The sequence below is a fragment of the Diceros bicornis genome, chromosome 11 (assembly GCF_020826845.1).
Source record: "Diceros bicornis minor isolate mBicDic1 chromosome 11, mDicBic1.mat.cur, whole genome shotgun sequence".
Classification (NCBI taxonomy): domain Eukaryota; kingdom Metazoa; phylum Chordata; class Mammalia; order Perissodactyla; family Rhinocerotidae; genus Diceros; species Diceros bicornis.
In genome coordinates this window covers 53,699,900-53,726,855 of record NC_080750.1, presented here as the reverse complement: position 1 = coordinate 53,726,855, position 26,956 = coordinate 53,699,900, and the positions used below count along the sequence as shown (strand labels likewise).

General features: G+C 33.1%; 1 protein-coding gene across 1 annotated transcript in view; it reads left to right on the top strand.

The window, feature by feature from the left end:
• Positions 1–26,956, top strand: part of SPOCK3 (SPARC (osteonectin), cwcv and kazal like domains proteoglycan 3) — a 471,565-nt gene that overhangs the window by 406,769 nt on the left and 37,840 nt on the right. Inside the window, exon 7 of the mRNA XM_058550318.1 lies at positions 17,405–17,524. Coding sequence (XP_058406301.1) covers positions 17,405–17,524 — 120 coding nt within the window. The remainder of the gene's footprint in view (positions 1–17,404; positions 17,525–26,956) is intronic.

Sequence of the window (26,956 nt, the reverse complement as noted above, 5' to 3'; positions counted from 1 at the left end):
TATAGCAGTAGAATTTGTAGTTTACATCTTCCTGCAAAAGAAAATCTAGGCCCAGATATACAAGGAAAAAAATAGTGATTTTATTCACATACTTTTAGATAAGAGAAAAAAAAGTAGAATTAAAGGGAGTTTTAACATTAAAAAACCAGTTTTGTTTTATAACACTAAAAAAGGATACATTGAAAATCACATGTTTAAAATTATTTAATAAATTTCAATGTCCTTTTATGACAAAAAGCTTCAGAAATTAATGATCAAACTTCCTTAATCTGATAAATTCTTCTACAAAAATGTCTATAGCAAATATTCTCAATGATAAAATGCTGAACACATTGTTTTTGAGAGTGGGTACGTGACAAAGATGCCTGCTAAAATGACTTATGTTCAACATTTCATTTAACTGTCCTAGAAGTGCACTAAGTCTACAAAATTAAATAAAAGTGGTAATGATAGAAAGAAATAAAACTGCATTTATTCACCGACAATGTGAATGTATATTAAAGATTCAAAAGAATCTGCAGGTAAACTTTTAGCATGAGTAAGTGAATTCGGAAAACTACTTATATAATTTCATTATAAAGCTAATTTTATTTTTATTTATAAGAAATAAAAGAGAAATTAAAATTTTGAGTTCTAACTTAAAATGGTATTAAGAAATATCAGATACTTAGAAATGAATTTCATTAAGAATATTAAAAACCACTACTAAGAAAATATAAAATATTGAAAGTAAAGAAACCGTAAATAAATGGAGGTACTTTGCCCGTGAATAGAAAGCATCAAAATTGATCTTTAGAATAAATGATATCCCAGTCAAAATCCCAGGTGAGTTTTTGTGGAAACTGACGCATTGTTTTTAAAATTTATGTGAACTGCATTAGACCCAGAACAGCCAAGTAATGAAGAAAATAAGGAATCATGTATATGAAAATACTTCTAAAAACTTAGATACTCTGAAGCTTTAAGTACTTATAAGGGCAATGATAAGCATGCGATTATAAAGTTGATTTTGGATTTGTTAATTAGGAAAAAATTATATTGGAGGGTATTTCAATTGTACTCTCTGATCAAATGAGCGATTTTCTTTCAAAAGACAAAAGGGTTTCAGAATCGGAAGCTACATGAGAGGCGAAACAACTTCTCTCTCCTCTCTCAAATACATATACATATGTTTACGTTTTGTCGTATATATGTTTTGTTTTGTTTTTAACAATATATTCCATGTACCATCTGAGCAAGCTATCAATGTACTGGGAATTTGATTACATATTAGTTTCATAGTTTGGACTATAATATGAGGATCCTGATTTGTCATTTAAATCTTAAAATGTCAAAACTTTTTCATGACTGCAAGATGTACACGCACACACACACTCACTCACTCACAGAGTCTATTAATGTCTCCATGGTATTGCCTACAGAAGAGAATATTGGCCTGATCAGTATCTCAGCAACAACCATGTGGCAAATATGCTTCATTGATTTATGTGGCATGTGAAGAGAAATTAAATGAAACCAATATTAGTGATACATTACTATGTTTTATATGCTTTATCCAAATGTCACTTCCCTCCAACTAAAGGCTATCAGGGACACACCTGTAGTCAAAAAAGTTAGGTCAGTTGGCTCTGCAATAAAAGAGAACAGACATTTGGACTTGTGTTAAATGATCTTAGGAAGGGTTCAAAAAACTGGGCCGTGGCTCTGGATTAGATATTGTCAGAAGAGAATGTAATTCCATGTTTGTTTTGCTCAATAATTTTTATCAATAGGATGAGAGGAATGAAGTAGAACTAAATCTGTAATTGATGAAATTGTAGTAGTTACTCATATTAGTCAGGAAAGGTAGGGTCAGGTGTATTTGACTAATTTTGTGGTATGGAGAAATTTTTGTTTTAATCTTTCTTAGCCATGATTATAGAGTAGTCTTAATTTTGTCTTGCTCCATCATGGTAGTAGAGTAGCGTTCTCTGATGTTGGTATTCTGCGAAACACCACAGCCTAGCGATGAGGCCCGACCAAACTCCTAGTAACACCAAGGCTTAAGCATTAGTGTCCAGCCATCTCTACCTGTCAGGGGCTGCTTTTCTCTTTCTCACATATTATATCAGTTGATCAGTACATCAATGTAGTGAGATAGATGTTATTAGCTCTATTGTACAGATGAAGCAACAACAAAACCTCAGAGAAAAATTTGCATAGAATAAACCCAGGATTTGAACCTTAACTCTCTGACTCAAAGCATATTCCCTTTCTATACCCTTCTATAATGGTTCATAGTTAAAGTAATAAACATAAATATCTTTCAAAATACTTTGTGAAATTCTTTATTATCTTTATTTTCATATTACCCAGAAGAGGATAATGAGCATGTAACAGAGGAAAATCTCTAAAATGATCTAAAATGATTAGGAATAAGGACCTAGAAGGAAGATTAATTTAATTAGTATGGCTTAAGCAGTAAAAAGAAGTGGCACTACAGTATTAACAAAAGATCTTTATGTTTTTCTGATCAGTTGTCTATATTGACTTTATATTAGCTTCAGTAAGAGTAGTGGAAGGATCAAAAGAAGGAAGGAAAGAGGGAGGAAGGCAGGCAGGCAAAAGATGGAAGAAAGAAAGAAATATAAATTTTTCCTGGGCACAGCAGTCTGCTAATGTTCATCTATTTATCTTTTACTATTTAAGATTATTGTAAATGAGGGATGTGTAACAAAATTTCTTTATGAACCTTATTGTACTTCATTTAAATACATTTTAATTCTTATGTTTTCTTGTCACTCTGGTTTTTTAAACTCCCAAGCTGTATCAGAAGCAAGTTTATATCTATTTTCCAACAAGAGGTATTTGTTAAAAAGGCCATTGAAATTAATAGTCTTTTGTACCGATCTTTATGTCGAAGTGGGGACAAAATGACTTTGTTATATTTGAGAAATAATGTTTGCATATTGTTAAACAGAAATGCTCCTAGTCCTGTGGGAACCCATCCCCTTTTGCCCCTGTCTGTAGTTGAGGACTTTATAGACGAGGCTCAGTTGGAAATGCGTAAACCACTCTAGGTATTTCAAGGTAATATGATAAAATGCATACCACTGAAAGTGATAGAGAAACAAAAGTCAAGGAAGGCAGACACTAGATTCGTCTTTTTGCTAGCTATCGGAGAGTGATGGTAGGTACCAAAATAAACTGGAAGTGAGCGATTTTTAGGAAAAGAAAATCCAGAGGGGTAGCTGCAAAACCTCACATGTAACAATGCCCATAAGTTGGCTTGCTTCTGCTAGAGGAACAAAAGTATCGTTACTGCTCCTCTTCTGCATTCCAAATATAGTGTGAGTCCTTGCTGAGGTGGAGTCTAGTCTAGAAACATGCTGGTAGGGATTCTGGAAATGTGGTTCCAAGTTCTGCAGCCCTACAATACAACAGAGAACATAAAAAGGGAAATGGTCCCGAGTTGCCAGCACTTACTATGGCATTGTGATTCTATCAAGACGAAGATATAGGAGAAAATCTTAAGAAAACTCTATCTACTTCCGTGGAAACAAAATTTTAGAGCAGAGAAAATAATGTATAACTCAAATGCTATCTAGGATCAAGAATTAGAAAGTATATATATTCTGGGAAGGAATGCAAATAGTAAGAAGGACTTTTTTCTTCTTATCTGGTGAATAAAAGAGTTGAAATAGATGATCATTAAATATTTGATTTTTTTTTCGTTGTGTGTTCTATTCAAACTGTAGCATTGGGAAAAGAAACTAACAGGAACTTGAGTTTAATCAAAAAAGATATTGTTGAGTACAGTGTTCACTCTGCTCAACTAGCAGCAAGGGTCCTGAGTTCACACTGATGTTCAAAATAATGAGACCTAACAGGTTTTACCCAGTGCACAGTTACTTTGCTTTAATAAAGGCACAGGGCGGGCAACAACGTGACATGCATAGCAACAGCATGGTGGAGGTCTCATAACTCCAAACATGACTTCTGTTACAGTCACCCTCTACCTGGAACATGCAAGAAACCCAAGCAATGAAGTTGAGAGGGCATGATCCATCTTACCTCAAGAATCCATCAGCCATGGTTTCCTTTCAGTTTTTATGCATGGTCACTTAGCCCCATAGCTAGTGATTCAGCCTCTTGAGAGTTTTGTGACTAGCTTCCATCCTCCAGGCCGTTAGTATCACCTCACTGTAGGTTACTTATTACTTAACACTAAACGATGAAGTATAGATTCTTGGTCTGGCACATAGTACTTGGCTGGATTCTCATTTATTCTTTTATGTAATATAGACATACTACTGAAACTTCCTTGATTTAATGTTGCAAGTCTTTGAACTTTAATCATAGTAATATATACTGTAAGGCAAAGCAATTATAACAAAAATACTAATAATCCAAACAATTGTGTTTATTAAAATTTTACTAATATTTTTCATACCTGATATAATATAGTCACATATTTGATACATATAGGGGCAATAGTATTTAAGGTTTTTAAAATAATATTTCATTTTATAAGAAATATTTTCATGAAAAGTCATGCAGATAGCCTTTCAGTTTCACCATTGTATAACTTAGCTCACTTACATGTGAAATAGAAGCATCATCCCCCATCTGGTGGCAACTCATCTTACTTATAGATAAATTGCCTAAGAAATAAACAATCTCCAAAGAGCTAACCTGATTAAAACAAGAATTATTCACTTATGACAAACTGCAAAAAAGAAGCTATGAAATGTGTAGTATTACATATTGCTGATAATCAAAAAACTTTACTTATTATTGAGATCATGCCAAAGACTGGTACCTTATGAAGTACTTTAAGACACTAACATAAGGACATTTTCTAATTTGTGGATTCAAATGAAAATGTTACAAGCATTTAACTGTTTCTAAATTGTTTATGTACATAATATTTAAGTAGTAAAATAGTAATTAATAAAAAATATACCTATATGTTAACAATTTTGGATAATTTAACCATTTTTTTCATACACATTATTTTTATTTTATTTTTATTTTTATTTTTTTTAAATTTTTTGTTTATTGCAGTAACATTGGTTTATAACAACACATTATTTTTAAATAACACTGCTTTTCTACAGCTCTCAATTACCTTTGAATCCAGGGTAGGGAGCATAGATTCATTAACATTTTATTCTGCTTTCCTACAAACAGCAATTATATTCTAAAGCAGTTATTAGATTATATCTTTTAGTATATGTGGAAGAAAATTGGTTACACTATTTAAACAGTATTTATTGTAGGGGATTTTCTGAAACATGTACTTGTAGTGTTTTATTAACTTAAAAATCCTGCTACTTGTTTCAGACTTATATATATTGTTGCTCTTGCACAGCCAGTCAGTTTTTATTATTTCAGATGATTGCTGAATGTACCAACCTTTGTGCTTATGACTTCATTTTTACCCTACAGTAATTCTCTTAATGGTTACTAGAATTGATTGTAATAGCAGGCATGCCTCTATTAATATTATGCAAGAGTAAAAGCAGTTCTTGGCAAGTTCCTGAATGAAATTCATCTGATTAAATATGCATTTTTTGATTACTGTCTAACCTTCTCCGACCTTTAATGTCTGTCTTTTGCCATTAAAGATTAATCTGCCAGTCTATCAGATAAAATAATAATCTGAATGGATCTGCCTTACTTCACCGCATCTATTAAATCAGATAAGACTATTATTTTTACTGTTTGTAGATATATATGTGACCATAAAATTACCATCCAGTAGGAAAAAAAGACCTATTAGAATGCAATGCTCTACTTGCAAATTTTATAGATTATCAAATATATTTTCTGGATATCCAAAATTTGCCAGACCTACAAAAGGAGAATCTCAAAGAAAATTAAAAAAAAAAAAAGAGTAACACTATAATTTCCATTGATTTATCCATCCATCCAACCAATAATTTTTAAAGTCCTATTTATTATCAGTGTAATTGCGCTGTGCAGAAGATTAGGCATTCATGGAAAAGTTATGATAGGTGTGGTTCTATTTCCCTTTTGTGAAGTGTGTGTGTGCGTGTGTGTGTGTGTGTGTGTGTATTTCCATGGAATATTATTGTCCAGAAGAAAATATGGTTCTGTTGTAACAAAAAAAAAATAAAGTTTTGATAGTGCAATATATTTTATTACTCTTAGAGATGCATATTGGTTGAAAACATGAAAATTCTTGATAAATTATGCAGAAAGTCTGTTCAGCTCTGTATTTATCAAACTCTTTTGACTGTGGAATCCTTTTTCGTGAAACAAAATGTAACACTTCACGGAATTGTGATTTCCAGGCATATCTTGGAAAATGTTGTGGTAAAATTTACTGTTTAATCAGTGTATTTTTCTTATGTTGGCAGTAATTAGAAACCAACTTGGAAACAAATGAGAAATGTACATTCTCTTTTTTCATCACTTTCTTCAATATACAGTTATGAGTGATAATTGTGAAGGATATTTAATGTTTAAAATGCTGAAATATATTAAAGATTTAAAATATACCTGAAAACATATATTTGAGGAGAAAAGCTTTTTAGCATGCACAATGTGAGTTTTAGGTCATTTGAATTACATTCTGTGACACTGTGATAATGTGCCACCAGCTCAATGCATGCCTACTGTTACCATCTGAATTGTGCCCCTCAAAATTCACATGTAGAAGTCCTAACCCCCAGGACAACAGACGTAACTATTTTTGGAGATAGGGCATCTAAAGAGGTAATTAAGATAAAATCAAGTCATATAGGTAGGCCCTAATTCAATATGACTGATGTCCATATAGGAAGAGAAGATTAGTACACAGTCAACACAGTCACATGGATGACCGTGTGAGGACACAGTGAGAAGGTAGCCAACTGCAAGCCAAAGAGAGAGGCCTCCAGAGGAGAAAGGAATCAAACCTGCCAGCACCTTGATCTTGGACTTCTATCCTCTAGAGCTATGAGAAAATAAATTTCTGTTCTTTAAGCCATCCAGTCTATCATATTATGTATGGCAGCTCAAGGAAACGGATATACCCACTAAGCATTTTATTTGGATCATATGGTCCAATGGGGTCCTCAGACACAAAAGAAGGTGACAGTGCAATGCTGCACTCACCCCTCATAAGTGAGAGCAATTTTAAAGCCCCCTTCATTTCACAGAAGCTGCTAGTGAAACCTTCTTTCTTTCAGTTTTATTGATTACTTCATGGTCTGAATATGGGATAGCCATCCAAATTAGTGAAGGATTTTTCCTCTCACTAACTCTACAGTTGGTCTGCATTTAATAAAAGGATAGAAACAATTCTATACATATTCACATGAATTGGATAAATATATCTCATTGTTCTTTCTAGAAATACAAATTAGTAATAACTCCAGGCATGAATTTTAATATCCTTTTTGGCTATGTTCTAGATAAGTTTAAGTTTTAGCATCATATTCCATTAGTAGAAAAGGTCAGCAGATACTTGAAGTCTCAAATAGGTTGATTCAAATGCTTTAGTTTAAAAAGTGTTGACACTACCTGATATTCCTTCTTCTCTTGGCCTAACAACAGAGATAGATTTATCTCTGTTTTGTAGGACATTAAATATTCCAACAAAGTTTGTCATCTTTAAAACATTTGCTTAGAATGCTACTGTGTCACTTGATCCTGTCCCTAGTTGCTCCTGCTTTTCAGAGAAGAGACCTTTTTTATAATCCAAAATGTCACTGACTGTTGCAGGTAATGAATCATGTATTACTACTGCCCAAATGCTTGCTTGGAGACTCATCCATTCAACACGTGCTCTCTAATGTCTGAACAAAATGCCTCTCAGAATAAAACACATCCATCCTTAGGCTGGTCCTCCAAAAGTAAATTATTTATGAATCAGAAAGTTTCAAATATACTTGTAGACATCAATATTCCTTAATGGCTATAGAAATTGTAGCTCATGTTTTAATAAAACTATATGATTTATAGCAACGCTGAAGACTCATGGTTTCACTTCCATAATTTATCACTTAAAAATTTTAGTATGACTTTAAGACACAGCACACTCAGACTGAAATAATCCTTGGTAAGGAATTATTCTCTAAGATGTCTCTGTGTGATCTCCTGTGTGTGTGTTTGTATTTGTCAGAGAGGATTTGGAGGGGCACTTACCTGATTTTGTACTTTTGTGCAGCAGAGGTGTGACTCCTTTAGTATAATTGAGTCTACCCTAAATCCTGCTGTCTCTCTAGTACAATGCCTGGAGGAATTTTTAACTAAGCTTTTTAGGAAAGACAGTTTAAAATTGTTGAACCCTGCTCTGGAATGAGACTTCTCTGCACTTGACTCGAATCGGGCAATTGTGTGTGTGTGTATGTGTGTGTGTACATTTGCATTTACATATATGTTCTGTTTTAAATTTTCAGTTCCTCTTCATTTACCAGGCAAAGCTTCTAGAAGACTTTCTTTGATCAGGCACACTCCTTTTCTCAAAATGTCAAAGACGTGCTGATCTTTTTTGGCATCCATCCTGTTCTTGTCCCTTCTATCTGTCTCTGACATCTTCAGTCTCTGCTTATGAATTTTCTCATAAAGTCTTGAACTACTGATTCTTACAGAAGAAAACACTCTCTAAAACACCTGCAAAATGTCCAGCATCATTTACTTAATAGCCAGAAAACATTCTCTTTTTATCTCATTTGTATGTCCTTTGTGTCTCATGTATATATTGTCTCCCTCCAGGCACTGATGGACATAATTTTACATTCTGCCTTGGGAATAACTTTCTGACCATGCTCCATGGTAAAAACATAATTCACAATTGAACAGAATATAGAAACTGCCATTTACTTTTAAGCTTCATGAATATATTCCTGGGGGGCATTCAGGGATATTTCTATCTTTCTTTTACTATTCTATGTCAGTTATTCTGTGGACTACACATGCTATATTCATTTTGAGAAAGACTGTCCTAGACAAATATGTAATTCACGCTTTTATGTACTGGAAAACTTTTTCTAACCTTCATTAAGCTTGTTTAAATCAGTACATATTTATATTACTTTATTTCTCAACAATTAAAATATAAACAAATTATAGATAAAACTATGCACATTTTAAATATGTTTAAAATATTTTGTGGGGTTAAAAGTTGGTATTTTACAGAAACAAGTTGTCTATATGTACCAAGAGCCTTTAAATGTTCGTATTCTGTGACCCAGTAACTCCATATCTAAGATTTTTCAAAGGAAATAAGAAGAGACAGCAATGATTTGTTGAATGAGTGTTCATCCTGGTTCTTCTTATACGCGTACAAATTAAAAACGTATTCTTTGCATACGATATTTGTTGTGAGAATATTTAACGTTATATATTCATATAATGGTATTTTTGCATCTACCATATATTTTGTTGTCAGATATTTTAACAACCTGAGAAAACTATCATTTTATAATATAATGCAAAAGGCTAAGATTAGAAATTGTTTGTCTGATGTGATCCAAGCTATATAAAATCTACATAGCAGAAATATAAGGTAAATATTTTAACAATGGCTACCTATTGGTGGTAGTGTTAAATATACGGTGTTATGTTTATTCTTGTTAATATTCATTATAAAATGTATATATTTATAAAATTTGCATCTCTTTAGTAATCAGAAAAAATGGCTTTTTAATATTGATATAAAAATAACTTTATAGAAAATGTTTTTAAAAGTTATCATCATCAAGTAATGTGAGCTAGGGTTTAAATTCTCTAACACCTAGATAGTTCATAAATGGCTTTTCAAATCATACCAGGAAACAATCATTATGGACAGTTGGAGCCTAGAAAGGGGAGATAGAGATTCTCAGAAGAATATCATAAGCTAAAAGTCACACACACAAAAAAGATCAAAGAGTTCCTCAAGATTATTCAATTTCAATTTGTTATTTATATATTTGAGGCCACCGTTGTCTGAATGTGGGTTGAAAAAGAAAAGAAAGCAAATACACAAAGCTTTGTGATAAAGCCATTCAGAAATGTGTAAATCTGTGTCATTGATTCATTAAATATTTATTAATCATTGCTTTATGTGTTAGCACAGCTAGGTATAAAAATAAGGATAATTAAAGAATATATGATCTCCATACTCAAATAATTAAGAATGGCGTTCAATACAAAGGAAACTCTCCCTACTCCTCCGTAACCTGAAATAAGCTTTGTACTATTCAGAGCCTTTTTTCTTACATTGTCTTTTTCATGTCTCTGGGACATTGTGGCCTATGTAATGGAAGTTAAGAGTTGATGCTGAAAGACAAGTTCCTTGGACTTTTCTTTGTGTATTAGACTTAATCTTGCAACAAAATATTCACATCAAGGAAAACTTAAGCCCCTTTACTGTTAGAGTAGTTTTCTGCAGGGTGTTCATTATACCACATCCATACATCAACCTCATCCCATCAAGGAGACTACCAGAACCTGTATGCTTTAAATTGTTGGAGGAAGTAGTAGCAAATATTTTTATTTACCAGGAGTGAGTTGTGGTGATGTTTTATTCACTTCATAGAAAATCAGAGACTTAGGAAAATCTTTTCTTTACCAAATCTCATGAGAGGAAAAAGATACCAAATATGTTTGAGTACCTTATGTAATTATTTTCTTACATTTAGCAAGAATGAATGATAATTTGAGAAATATTTTTAAAACCTTATGAATCACACCTAATGGAGATAGTAATCAGCTTGCTAAACGTACTATTGGAACAAAAGTTATAACATTCTCTCAATGTTAGTGCACAATTACAGTGTGGACTTCCATTTGAATCTTACCAAAGCATCCTCTCTGCCTGCAAGTCTGTTTGTATTTAGGTCTGAGCTTCTTATTATATAAAATTATTTTAATGAACAACTCATAGTAACAGGCATCGGTATTCTTTCTTTAATAAATGATAAGCTTAATAATTATATTTAAGTATGTTACAGTGTAAGCATATCAGGAACATTTTAACTTTTTTTGTAAATGGCAGAAAGTGTAGTACCTATTAAAAAGTAAGAGCCTATGAAAATGTCTGAGACTTGAAAAAATATTTATTGGTCCTAAAATACAAAATGAAAAGCAAAATGAATAATCAAAACTAGTAAGTTCTTCATTTAATAGTTATAAAATATGTCAACATCATTAGTTTTTAAATTTTCTGTTTATAAAATTTAATTAAATTTCAGGAAGTGTGTGGTTTAAAGTTTCTATTTTGGCAGGAATTCCTGCTTTGTCCAATGCTTTCAGATAAAACATTGCCAATTTTAAATTCAATCTTTTAATTGTTGGCAAAAGAAATTTAACTTCCAAAATAATAAAGATATTTTCAAAGATTTTATACCTAAAATATTTTTAATGTATGCTGCAGGTTGGGACCTCCAAAAGTAAAATATCTTGGGCTTCTGGTATGTTCCCATTGTCTCTGCATCAATTCTCACTGTATGTGTTCCTCTCTGAGTAGTATCAAGAACCTGGAATGTGAATACGCAGTGTCTTTGTGTAGACCTATCGCTGATGCCTTCTATTGTTTATTGGTAGGAAAAAGATTCTAGTGTAACATAACAGAAATTGTTCTGAATTAAGAGTATCAGATTTGGCACCAAATAACTATGATTTGAAATGAGGTAAAAAATTCTATAAGCCAATAGGTGTTATAAAGGAAGCTAATACCTCAGTGTTTGATTTAATGAATATGATCAATAGTTGTTAATTGTCCTCGCTCTGCTCTCATCCCCACAATGTGCACCTAGTATCGCCCAGTGGTTTCCATGAAGAAAAGAGACAGGGTGGGGAGGGGAAGGATACTCTACTACTGATTTTCACGTGTGGGGTTAAAAAGTCAAAAGATACGGAAGGGATTATAATGAAAATCAGCAATCCACCTCCTGCCCCACTTCTCCTCTTCACCATCCCTGGGTCACAGAGCTAACCATTTTCAAGCCTTGCTGGTTTTCACCATCTGGTGATTAGCTCATTTGTGAAATAGCTATTTATCAACTTCAAACATTACCTTTAGATCTTCTGCTTTGATAAATGAGAATGTATTTCACTTCCCTCCCATTTTCCAACATAATTATATGGCTATTCTTTGTTTTCTACTGGTTACAATTTAAAAAGCAAAACATTAGCAAAAAAATAAAAACACTTAACCATCTGTTTCCAGTTCCCTAGACATCTCTTGCTTCCTCATTTTGTAAAACAAAGACATTAGTATGGCTGTGTCTCATTCTTCATGTCTTCGCTTCCATCTCCCCATATCTAGTGGCTATAGTTGGACCATTTATTGCCAACATAGATAACACTTAAATTCTATTCTATAACTGTTTTAAGTCTTCTGTGAATTCTTTATACAGTGAGTCAATTTGCATATCAAGAACTTTTACAATATCATGCTGATGTAAATATTGTTCACTGAAGAGTGAGAATTTATGCTAGAATTACATCTGCACAAATGCATTTTTTCTGTCTCAATGGAGAATATTACTAGCATCAATTTTAAATGTGTTCTACCATTTCACATCCCAACTGCTTTGATCATGACTATGATAAATTGTTACAAGTTCTTAATCAGACACTATTCTGTCAAAACATACTCTTTCCACCACCCACCAGATTTGTCCCTCCTTGACTTGTCCATCAGCTTGCTCCGTCTTTAGGTGAACTACACAGCTAGTTTGAATACTGTGCTTCTCAATGTTTCTCATGTGCAGTCCCTCTTTTGTGAATTTTGTGTCTTTGTTTTTCTTAATTTTCTCTCCTATTTTGCTGCAGCCCATTCTCATGATGGCATGGAATGCAAAAGTCTCTGAGTTCTTGCAAATCTAAAAATGCCTTTATTATGCCATATCGATTGATAAGTGAGTAGATATGGAATCCTAGATTAAAATCCATTTTTCTTTGAATTTTGAAGGCTTGTTTCATATTCTTCCATAATTCATTATTACTAATGATTGTTGGGATACCAAGCTGATTCTTTGCCTTTTTTGGTAAACTTTTGTTTATTTTTGTCTGTTCATTTATTTGTTTATTTTTGTCTTCTTCCCAAAAGCTCTTATAATCTTTTTATTTTTCATATTCTAAATTTTAAAAGATGTTTTGGTATGAGTATGTATATGCGTATGTTTAATTCATTCAGCTAAGAAGGCAGCGGTCCCTCTCTCTCTGAAAACTTCTCTCATTTTGCTGTTACAGGAATTATTTTATATATATATATATATATAAATATATATATATAAAATATATATATATATTGGTGAGGAAACTTGGCCCTGAGCTAACATCTGTGCCCATGTTCCTCTATTTTATATGTGGGGTGCTGCCACAGCACGGCTTCATGAGTGGTACATAGGTCCATACCCGGAAGTCAAATCTCTGAACCCCAGGCTGCCGAAGCGGAGCACACAAACTTAACCACAAAGCCACCAGGCCAGCCCCTATTTTCTGTATTTTTAAAATAATTCTATCCATTTCAAATTCTTTCTCTGTTAATAACTTCTGTAAGTTAGATATTGGACTTCTTGACTGATCCTTCATGTCTCTTATCCTTTGTTTAATGGTCTTCCTCTCTAGTTTCCCTCAATTATTTTTATTTTACATTCTAGAATATTTTTTTGGCATTATCCTCACCTATTCTATTACATGTTTTGTCTTGTCAAATATGTGAGTATGTGCGTGTGTACAAATATAAGCACATATGTAACTTTTTAAATTTCCAAGACCTCTTTCCTTTTCAGTTGTTTGCTTTGCATAACACCATGCTCTAATTAATAATTTGACACAATTGAAGAACCTTGCATTGAAATCTAGCTTTTCTTTTATTTAGATTTAATTTAAAATCATATTTATTATGTTGTTATAATGTATTACTCTGTTATTCATTTCTGACTACAAATACAATTAGATCAATGAGTACCAAGCTCTGGTCTAGTTTGCCACTGGCTATAAAATTTAGGACAGTGATTTAACTTCAGTGTCCCGGTTTCTACTGCTGTAAAAAAAATAATGATAATAATCCTTTACCTAATCTTCCAGGCTTGATATTAAAATCAAAAGTGAAACCTCATTAAAAGCATTTCCTGCTGTATAAATGCAGGATTATTATTTCTAGAAAAAAAAAATCCATGTAGTACAACCGTTGGAAAATATGAAGAAAAGACATTAATTGACTTCTTTTGGAAAAGAATAGTAGTAAATCACTGATGGCTGTCAGACACTTACAAGGGTGAGAGCTGACTGGTCATGTTCCAATCAGAACATGTCTGTAACAAAGGATTTGGTATCTAGTTAAGTAGAAATATCCTCCTATAAATAATGTAATATTTTGATATTGTATAACCTAAGCATTTCCTTTTTTGTGTGTGACAAGGACAGTTTGACTCATATTTGTAAAAATAATGCCATCATTGTGGCCTCTCTAAAACAATAAGGAAAGACAAGTTTTATTGAGTAACCTCAATCATGGGCCCTTGTTAACTGCTGTAGAAGATGTAGTAGCATAAACTGTAGCTTATTGTTCAGTAAGATCTCTGTGATCTGTTTTTAATTGGCTTTAAAAATTGGACTTGAAGATGCATGATTCCTTTGCAGTCAAAAAGATATATTTATTCTAGGTGTTGTGATATTGTCCTCTAAAAATGTGTTTTGCTAATGTCATACATCTCTGCAGTGGCAATTATCTCACATCGCCACAATCATAACTTACTGAAATGGAAATTTATAAGCTGTGAGTGAAGCAACGCTTGACTTGTTTGTTCTAAGTTGGAGTATACTACTTGGCGGTTGTTGTTATTATTATCATTATTGGGACTACTGAGACGGTTTGCTGTAAGGTTTAACACCTTGTACTGTGAAGTCTATCTTTTTGGATTCAGAACTTGGCTCTGCCACTTATCTGTTTGACCTCAGGCAAGTTCTACAGCTCTCAATGCCTCAATTTCCTAACACTTAAAAGCAAGCAATAGTGGTATAATCTTCATAGGGTTTTTATAAGAATTAAACATGTTAATGTATGTAAAATACTTATAATAAAGTATGCAGTGTTAGCTGCTGTTTTCATTATTACTGCAGGATTCTTAATTCCTAAAATATTTCATTACAATACATGCATAACCTTATGTTGAAACTTAAGCTAAAATGTGTGACACACAATAAGGTCTCATATCATAAGAATAATAGCATTTTTAAAAATTTACCCAAATATGAATACTCAGAAGACTCTTGCCTAGATGTTTGTTTAAACAGAGATACCAGGCTGGAGAGTAAATATTCATATTAGGAGTGTACTATTTATTGCCTCATCACTCAGTCTCAGCCGTTGTAGATCTTATCAGTACAAGTCATGTTTTCTTGGACTTTCCCCATAGCTCATCGTTTTCACTAGATGAAAGGACAGTGATAAATTCTGTGCATTGCTCTGTCCTTGACCAAAGATTTTCAGACTTACTACCATCTGCCTCTACACTTGGCACACAACATGCATTCTGAGATTCCTTTTTTCCATCTTCCTAGAAATTCCTTTCACTTTTCTCTTAAATCTTTTATTTCCTGTGTCTCAGCCATCCTCTTTCTTGATTTTCTCTCTGGTGTAGCACATCTTCCAGTAGCTTTCTGGGGAAAGGTTTTGTGAGTGATTAATTTTTTGGATCTTGTATATTTAAAATTCTCTTTAGCTTACTCTCCCAACTGACTTTTCTGGATATAAGATTCTCAGTTTAAAATATGAAGTAATTTTTCAATTGTCTTTCTGCCTGTCAATGTTACTATTGAAAAATCTGAAGACATTCTGATTCCTTATTCTTCATATCTGACGGTTTTGTTACTCACCCTCATGGCGGCTTGTAGGATCTTGTCTTTTGCCTCCAGTATTCTGAAACCTCGATAATTTGCTGGCATGGGTCATCCACCTTGCTGGGTACTAGGAAGTTCCTATTAATAGGGAATTTTACTCCCTTTAATATTAGAAAATGGTCTTAAATTATACATTTTTCCTTTGGTATCTACAGGAGATTGGTTCCAGGACCCTGTGAATACCAAAATCATCAGATGCTCAAGTCCCTTGTATAAAATGGTGTAGTATTTGCATATAACCCATGCACATCCTCCTGTATACTTTAAATCATCTCTAGATTACTTATAATACCTAAACATGAATGTTATATAAATAGTTTGTTAGACTGTATTGTTGAGGGAATAATGACAAGAAAAACGTCTTTGCACATTCAGTACAGAGGCAATCATCATAGGCCTTTGGATTCATGGTTGGTTGAATCCAAGGATGCAGAAGCTGCAGATATGGAGGGCCAACTGTATTATATTATATTATACTATATTTTTGATGTTGTGTTATACATGTTACGTTATATATAGTACATATTGTAATTTGATGTATATAGTATATTTTAAATGTAATGTACCATTTATGATATCATTGTGTAAATTATTATTTTTAACAAAATGAACAAGAAGAGTACTATTAAAGAGTGCCTGTCAGCTCAGGATATTGCACATTTACTACTTGCAGAGGAATTGGGCCTCCAGTAACAATGTTATCTAAACAATGTAAATAAGTGTTATTTTATATTTTCAGAATATTTTGGCAACAAATTACTGAATTTGACATAGTGTATTTTAGCATTAGTCTCACACATACATGTAAACACATACATATATATACAATATATTCTGCTGTATTTTATTGTATAGACTATTTTAAAGAATATAATTATTGATAAACAACAATAGTTTTTAAAAAACAAAGAGGAATTAAAGTTCCAAATGTCAAATTTGCTAATATCTTACTTTTACAACAGAAATGATATCATTTAAAAAAATATTTTACAATCTTTCCTAATATCAAATAAGATAGCTCTTCCTTTCCTGTACTTAAAAAAATATATAGGATTAAACCAAATAGCAACAGCATATATTTATAATTGATAATTCCTACATATGTTGAATATACTAATGCAGATTTATAAATTATAACATATTATAATAGGTATGGCCTATAATAAATGTGTAAGTATTTATTTTGGATTTTTAACCCCTTATTACCTCCGATGACTCAGCACCTTATTGTGACAAAAGTGTTCAGCACATAAATATTACGACTCAATTTCTGTGACGTTAACAATAAGAACCTTCAATCAAGTGTTATAGTCCAGTGAGGAGTGGAAGTAGAATTCTACTAATAATATTCCTTTATTAAATAAAATGTTATTGTTGTGTTACATCTTGTTATGTTTGAAACACGTAATTGTTTTCAGTTTTTGCAAAGCTGAAACACAATTAGTAATTGTATTATGTTTTTTTATTTATTTTTTTAGTCGTTGTTACCTTTTAGTTATTGGAATAATTTGAGAATTGACGTTGACATTATGCTAAGTTATTATTCAAGATGTGTGTTGTTTCTCTTTGTTTTTAGCATGTAGTGACCTGGAGTTCAGGGAAGTGGCAAACAGATTGCGGGACTGGTTCAAGGCTCTTCATGAAAGTGGAAGTCAAAACAAGAAGACAAAAGCAGTACTGAGGCCTGAGAGAAGCAGTAAGATTTCTAAATTTGATGTGTGTCCTTGTCTTTGATATGGGATTTTATTTCCAATGAATCACTTAGATCAAAACATGTATTTCAAAGTTGATCCTTTACTTAGATGCTGAACAAAAATCAGAACATTGTTGTTACTTCCAAGCACACTCATAATATTTTGTAAGGAAATAAAGCATTTGAGACAACTCTGATTGGTTAGAAAAGCGAATATCCCCTCAGAGACAACATTTAGCTTCCAGTAGAACTGAATGAGTAGGAATATTTTTCAGCGTTTAGATAGAAGTAGTAAAGAGTAGAACAACACAGAAAATAAAGGTAAGAATTTTGAAGTACTTAGATTTTTAAGGAACACAATTAGCCACCACCCCAAATTAGCCTTTTCATGATTGCTTTGCAGACATTTCTAATTTGACCCATCCATGACAATACATAAAAAGTATATTTTCAATGACACTCTGCAAATCAAATTTATAAAAGAAAGAAGAAAATAATAAGAGCCATATGAATCTTATATGATTCTTTCGTCATCTGTAGAATCTCTCAAAAATGTTTCTTAATTCCTTAAAAATAGGAAATGCAAATTTGGAATAGGGCACTTGTTATGAATAATTTTATGAACTTTTCCTTTTATATTTTTCATTTATAAAAATATTTATTACATATTTAATGCATGTAAAAGAAAGATATTGAAGCATGAGCTTAATTTTAGAGAGCTTTCAAATATTGAAGGATTTGCTCTAAAACGCAGGAAGAGGGGGTAGAGCTGTAGTTATGAACAGCATATTGTAGCTGATAAAGAAAGCCCCAAGTGTGTGCCTTTCTTTGCTAATCACTTGTGATGTGACCCATCCACTCTTACTTGCAATCCTCAAATATCAGTTTCTAGCAAAATCAATTCATAAGACGGCACAGTCATCCATAGTCCATATTTCCTAAAATGCCTCATTTGTTTTCTTCTAATCAAGGAATTTTCTATAATCCTAACATTTGTGTTTATAAATCTTATTTATGTTCTTAAAGAATTTGATAATTATTTTTAATTAAGCTATCACTGATAGAAATAATAATTTTCTTTGTGTGATAACTATGTGAATATATTTCTTCTTATGAAGTTCAGAAAGACATTATAATATTTTTCCTACACTGTAGGAGTGTTTTTCAGGTTTCTCTTCAGAATTACTATCTAAATTTTTGGACGATGTTAATTTTGTTGATGCCTTGAGAGTAAGTAAGATGCCTGATCTTACCTAATAGAAACAATAAAGTATATTTGCCCCTGTATTCATGAAGCAAACATACCTGGAGTGGGGTAAATATTTGTTCCAGACCCTTACATATTGATTTTTTAAAAATTCATGTCCACACCTGTCTTCCTAATACTCATACTTGAATATTTTTATTGGTTACTCTCAAATTTCTCTGTTGAACTTGAGTTCAGACTAATAATCCCTCCCATATTTGGAGATGGATAAAAGGAGAGCTTGTAGAACACTCAGCACAGTGCCTGCTTAATAGTACCCATTCATAAATATTATTTCCCTTTCTAGCTTTTTCTTGCAAGAAATGAGGCACTCTTAATATAGTGGATTAATTATAAGAAGCTCCTTGAGAATTTTATATCTTTGGAGAGTAAATGAAAAAGCGGGTACAGGACTATTTGTACTGCTTAAGGGGTGAGAGGCCAAGTAGGAGTAAATTTCCAAAGAGAAGTTAGCCATTAGAACAGACATAACAAATCCCTAGATGAGAAATGGCTGACGCCCTCAACTCCTCAGATCTGTACACCCTCTGGGTGAGTCTTCTCCTGACTCCATCGTATTTAATTTGTGAACCAACCCTCCAATATAGTACTCCCCATCTCCTTTCTATTCTTATTTTTCCTTCATTGCATTTTTCACTGTCTAGCATAGTGATAATCTACTTGTTTATTTTGTTTATTGTCTCTCTCTCTCCCCACCAGACTACTGTAAACTCACTAATGTCAAAGATCTTTATTCACCACTATATTATCAGAGCATGGGATAATTTGACATAAATATTCACTAAATAAAAATGAGTAGAACTAATGAATGGAAGAAGCAAAGAAGAAATCAAAATACTACATTGTGTGGCTATACCATAATTTAATCAACCAATTATTCCCCTAGGAATGATTATTTACTCTTCCCATTATTTTCTCCATGACAATCAATTCTGCAGTTAATTGGTATGCTTTTATTTCTATGAGAAAGATTCCAAACAGTGTAAGGAATGGGTCAAAATGTACATGCATTTCAAATTATAAACAATAATAGATGTTGCCAGGCTGCTTTGCAAAAAGCATAGGGCATTTCTAATTTCTAACAGCAAAGCATGGGAGTTAACATTTGTCTTCATCCTTCCAGGCAAAAAGTATAACCTTTTTTTTTTAACTTTTCCATTCTGGTGAACATGCTGTTATATTTCATTGTTAATCCAATTTGTATTTCCTTTATTAATAGCGAATTTGAACATAAACTTTTGCAGTGCAAAACAAAACAAAATGTCTTAATCATCTCAGGCTACTATAATAAAATAACATAGACTAGCTGGATTAAACAATAGACATTTATTTCTCAACTTCTGGAGGCTGGGAAGTCCTAGATCAAGGTGCTAGCAGATTGGGTTCTTGGTGAGGGAAGATCCTGGCTTGTAGATAGCCATATTCTCACATGGTGAAGAGAGAGAAGGATCTCTCTAGGGTCCTTTCTTATTACAGCACTAATGCCATCATGAAGGCCCTACCTTCATGTCCTAATGACCTCTCAAAGGCCCTATCTCCAAATGCTATCATACTGGAGCATAGGCCTTCAGCAAGTGAATTTTAGGGTGACACAATTTAGTACATAGCACAAAACAAAACCAAAAAACACCATAAGTTATGTCAACTTACATGTTTTATAATTGTATTTAATCAGGTCGTTCTAGTATTTTTGGTAGTTTTTCTGTATGTGTTTGTTTCTCTATTTTTTAGAACGTATGGACTTATTTCTGTTCTATCCATTCGTAAATTATGCTTCTTATCGCTTTATTTTTTTACACTATATCCTACTTACTGCTTTTTAGCGCAAATTTCACCTTATCTGAAAGTAATCTTACCATGCTCGCATTCAATTTTATTACATTTTTCTGATATACTTGCTAACATTTCATTGTCGATCTTTCTCTATCACTTAGAATTAAATGTCTTTCTTGTAAACATCCATAGTTGGGTTTTGGTTTTCAATATGACAGTGAGCAGACTTTGTGTGTGTGTGTGTGTGTTTTTAATAATTAAGATATAATAAAATCAACATAAAGCACAGAAAAATATTCTGATAAGACACAGAATGTTTGCCATTTAGGCAGATTACCCAGAAGACAAAGAAAAATTTATTTTACAATCTCTTATGAAGAACAGAGCAATAATCCAAGAAAATTTTGTCATTTCAACAGAGAGAAAAAATCAAATTTTAGATTTATATCAGTACAATATTTGATACTAATTTTTTTAAAAAACTTATATGAATGAACCGTTTAAATATTAGCCAGCATTGACCATGACAAATAATATTTTGGGGGAACATTTTATAATTTTTTGTTTGTATATACACTTTTGAAACAATTGGTGTTCCAATTTTAGTATGCAAACAATTTTAGTTTAGTATCCAAACAATTTTATTTTGATATAAAACTATATTTTTAATGAAATCATATTTTGCATACCTTGCACATCAAGTTGCCTTGTATCATTATTCTTCCTGTTAGAATCTTATTAAAACAATGAGGTAAATAATTTTAAACTGTTATGCATTAGCATTTTGTAGATTAGTAGAATTTATGAATGTACATTTTATACGTTTTTATAGCCATACACATTTTTTGTAATATAACTTTTTAATGTGGCAAAAACTAGCACGTTTATTAACAGACCCAAATCTATACAATTTAAACTATAAACTATAAAATTAATTTGAACTATAAAAATTAGAAGCAAAAAAGTCTATAGATTTAAAAACACGCTTTAGTGTTTTATCCTTTTTAGAAATGATCTAGATATTTAGTGAATATACATTAATTAATTTAGTATAAGTCTAAGGTTTTAAGATACCAAAAGATCTTGGAAATTACTTTTAAATCTCAAGTCAGCTTATTATAAAACATGATCACTGTTGAAATAAAGTTTATCATAATAATGATTTAATTTATTAAAAACAAATTTATGTTGTATGTAATCCTAAATGTCAGTAGATATAATGCTAATTTATTCAATCAGTATACCTATATAAGTTTAGGAAAAACATGTCCAAATAGAATAAAAATGTATGCTTGTTTTATCTAATGCTGATAACTCTGAAAGTAGAGTTGTTTTTATTAAATAAACAATATTAAACAAGTCTCTCTTGCCAAACTTTATTTAAATTATGGTAATTGGATTTTTAAAACATTCGATATTTACTTCTTATTCTTGATAAAATACTTTTGAAAGTATTAGAAGGTTATTTTTCTACTGGAAGTTTTAGGAATATGTAATTTATATAAGCACTTATGTATTTCTAAGCCAATCAGAATACAGCTTTCTTAGGAAATTTTGTAATCTAATTTGGTAATACTATCTGAGGTTAGGAAAATTTATGCACACTCACACATGCATGCACACACACGTAGAGAGTTTAGAGCTTTAATTAAAAAATTTTAGCTTTGAGTGATGTACAAGCATAGAAATATAAAACTCGCTGGTTTATATCGGAGAACTGTCTCTCATCCTTACCTCACTTTTATATTTTTAACAAGATTATGTTTATGGAGGATGGGATAAATTGCAATTACAACTAAATATGAGGGCTGATGCTCCACCACCATTTGGAGAGGAGACTTTTAAGATTTTTCTCTTTTGTCCTAATGTGTACTTTTACATAGACTGTGGACTAAATTTTTCTTGAGGGACTGAGGAGAGACCAGTTATCCACCTGGGCATTTCCAAAGCCCATCTGAGAAGATAAAATGTCCAGCCTGTTTCCAATTAGCCTTTTTAGCCTCCTGGTTGCTCTTGGAGCCCCTGAATCCCTTGAGAGGCCCTGATGGGGCAAAGTCCTAATGCTGGAGTGACTGCAGGAAGTTGAGGGGCAAGACTGGGAAGAGAAAGCCTCCATGAATACCTAGGTGAAGACAGCGGGATCCAAGGGGTGTTCACTCCAAGTCACAGCACCATTAAAAAAAAAAAAAAAGTCAAATAAAAACAAATCCAGAGTAAGAAAAGATAGACTTTGGCAGGAGTGGAAAGAGGGATGGAGAAGTTAAGGGTGTTGAAGAAGGACAGATCAAAAGATTTTAGGGAACTGAAGGGAAGGTTGAAAGTGGTAAAAAATGTGAAGGAGGAATGAGGATTGATGGGAAGGGAGAATTCTTAGATGAGTCAATTTGTGGAGATCCTGTTTCGCAAAAGGTCATTGTAGTGTCAAATTATCCTTAATGGAATTTTGCCATTTGGGGAGATATTAGAAGGAATTGTGGTGTAACATATGGTCAGTGGGGGTTGGGGAGGAGGGATACAACGTAGAGACTAGTTATTTAAATAAATTAAGTAGGCAAAAAAGAGCCAAGGATACTCCTGCTCAAGAGAAAGAAGGGTTAAATTCCCACCCAAAAAGAACCAAGAAGACTTTAATCTAGGAAGATTCTCACTCAAACAGAAAAGAACAGGAAAGAGTTCTGTTTCACAGAATCAAAGTAACTTCTTATTGTGCTATAACAGACAAATGTCCAGGGCACTGGATTAGGAGTTGTGACTTGCCATGGATTCACATTTCCTCAGCAAGGAAGGACACAAACGGTCATTTGAATATGCATTCCTCAGTGAAAACAGTGGGAACTAAGGGGTGTTCTGCACTCTGAGTATTGCACCATAAAAATATCAAATAAAACCAAATCTGGACTAAGAAAGACTTTATTTTAAAGAGACTTTTCCAATAGGTAGAATGCTTCAACATCGAGATTTGCAAGCATCTCAAATCAATACAGAAAAAGGCTTTTATTTTATAGGAAGGGGTCAGCAGGGCTAGCATACCTTTGTCAAGGAGGAGGGCAAGTGGGTGGGGGAGCAGGTAGCAAAACTTGGCCACTTGAACAGGAAACATTTCTCCCTGTGGTCAGCAGATTCTGAGAATAAGCAGTTAAGAAGGGATGTTCTGCATCTTAGTGCTTTAGTCCTTGCTCAAACTTGTGAGAAAGCCAAAGTTGAGGAGTCTGGGGGAGGAGGAAAACCTGGCTAAAGTGTGGTCTAGCTAGAGTTCAGTGAGTAAGTAATGGGCAATTGTGAGCACTTGGTCAAACTCTATTTCTAATGATAAGCAATCCGTTTATCTACCAAGCAAGTATATGAGACTCTTAAGCTTCTTACTTTACTCATAATTTCTGTCCTTTTATATCTTTGATCTGTGTTTTGATATATTTCTTGCACTTGATTGTCTAGACCACTAATTTGCTGCTCAATAGTGACAATTCCCACCTACAATTCACCTATAGGGTTACTTAGCTGGGAAATTGTGGTTTTCAGTCTAGAAAGTAGTTCTGTATACTTTTTAAATATGTGCATGCTTAAATATTCATGTGTGTCTCTGTGTGTGTGTATCTTAGATTTAGGTAGACTATCCCCTCTCCTATTTATTCAACTCAATATGTGATTGATTTTTCTCTGTCTGGCTTTTTGAGCCCTTTAGTTATGTGGTGGCTTTCCTTTGTCTGCTTACTGGGTCCCAATCTATTTGGTAACATCTCTTTATTGTCAATAGTTCCGCAGGGGATGGAAAGCAGTCTCGCACTGGCTTTGCCTCAAAGCATCAGGAAGGCCACCGGTTCCCAGAGCCTTGGAGAAAGCCACCTTCCTTCTGTGTCTCTTAAGCTGCCCTGGCCTCCTTTATGAAATCCAGCCCCCAATACAAGTATCTACAAGAGTAGATATTGACCTTCCCCCAGGAGTCTATAGTTTTCTGTAATTCAGGCTCTTCTGAGTCTATCACTTCCTATTCTCCACTCTTGACGTTCCCCATTTTGTTCTCCATCATCCATCTAGCCAATGGGGAGAGAAAGCTCTATACCAATTTGCATCCCTTTGGCTGTAGACTCCAACACTCATTTGACTGAAGAGAGAGTGATAGTAGATTGAAGTTGATCATGGTGAGGGAGCTTGCTGCATTTTGGGTGGTCAGAATACCTTCCTTATGCTTAATCAACCAAATTCAAATTTAATATAGAAAGATTGACAGATATGAAGAACAATTTAGAGAAAGATTCTTGTTTGTATTGAAATAGTAATGAGAGGGGCAAATATGTAAGAGAGGGCCAGAACATGTATAATTTTCTGGTTGTGCAAAGAAGAATGCTTAAATGTCAATATCTATTGTTTAATGTGTACAATATTATCTTTGAGATAGATATTTGTTTTTTGATGGATCTGTATCTCTAGTCACATTTTTTTGTGTGGTAACATTGGTTTATAACATTATATAAATTTCAAGGGTACATCATTATACTTATATTTCTGCATACATTACATCATGTTCACCACCCAAATACTAATTACAATCCATCACCACACACATGTGCCTAATCATCCCTTTGGCCCTCCTCCCTTCCCCCTTTCTCTCTGGTAGCCACCAATCCAATCTCTGTCTCTATGTGTTGTTTTTTGTCCTTTTTGTCTTCTACTTATGAGTGAGATCATACAATATTTGACCTTCTCCCTGTGACTTATTTCGCTTAGCATAATACCCTCAATGTCCATCCATGTTGTCACAAATGCTTGGATTTCATTGTTTGGTATGGCTGAGTAGTATTCCATTGTGTATACGTACCACATTTCTTTATCCATTCGTGCCTTGATGGGCACTTAGGTTGCTTCCAAGTCTTGACTATTGTGAAAAACGCTTCAATGAATACAGGGGGTGCATGTATCTTTATGCATGCTTGTTTTCATGTCTTTGGATAAACACCCAGCAGTGGAATAGCTGGATCGTATGGTAGTTCTATTCTTAATTTTTTGAGGAATCTCCGTACTGTTTTCCATAGTGGCTGTACCAGTTTGTACTTCCATCAGCAGTGTATGAGAGTTCCCTTCTCTCCACATCCTCTCCAACACTTATTGTTTCCTGTCTTGTTAATTATAGACATGCTGATGGGAGTGAGGTGATATCTCACTGTAGTTTGGTTTGCATTTCCCTCATAGCTAATGATGTTGAACATCTTTTCATGTGTCTGTTGGCCATCTGTATGTTTTCTTTGAAGAAATGTCTGTTCAGGTCTTTTGCCCATTTTTTAATTGGGTTGTTAGTTTTTTTGATGTTGAGATGTTTGAATTGTGTATTTTACTTACTAACCTCTTATCAGATATATGGTTTGCAAATATCTTCTCCCAATTGTTAGGTTGTCTTTTCATTTTGTTGATGGTTTCCTTTGCTGTTCAGAAACATTTTGGTTTGATGTAGTCCCATTTGTTTATTTTTTCTATTGTTTCCCTTTCCCAGTTAGACAAGGTTCTTCAAAATATGTTGCTGAGACCAATGTCGCAGAGTGTACTGCCTATGTTTTCTTCTAGAAGTTTCATGGTTTCAGGTCTTACATTCAAGTCTTTAATCCATTTTGAGTTAATTTTTATGTGTGGTGTAAGATAATGGTCTACTTTCATTTTTTTGCACGTGGCTGTCCAGTATTCCCAACATCATTTATTGAAGAGACTTTCATTTCTCCATTGTATGTTCCTGGCTCCCTTGTTGAAAATTAGCTGTCCATAGATATATAGGTTTATTTCAGCACTGTCAATTCTGTTCCATTCATCTGTGTGTCTGTTTTTGTGCCAGTACCATGCTGTTTTCGTTACTATAGCTTTGTAGTATATTTTGAAATCAAGGAGTGTGATACCTCCAGCTTTGCTTTTTTTTTCAAGATTCCTTTGGCTATTGTGGGTCTTTTGTTATTCTATATAAATCTTAAGATTCTTTGTTGTATTTCTGTGAAAAATGTTGCTGGAACTTTGATAGAGATTGCGTTGAATCTATAGATTGCTTTAGGAAGTATGGTCATCTTAATTATGTTAATTCTTCCAATCCAAGTGCATGGAGTATCTTTCCATTTCTATGTGTATTCTTCAGTTTCTTTCAGCAATGTTTTATAGTTTTCAGTGTACAGGTCTTTCACATCTTTGGTTAAGTTTATTCCTAGGTATTTTATTCTTTTTGTTGCAATTGTAAATGGGATTGTATTCTTAATTTCTCTTTCTGCTACTTCGTTGTTAGTGTATAGAAATGCAACTGATTTTTGTATGTTTATTTTGTATCCTGCAACTTTACCATATTCATTTATTATTTCTAAAAGGTTTTGGTGGATTCTTTGGGGTTTTCTACATATAAAATCATGTCATCTGCAAATACTGGCAGT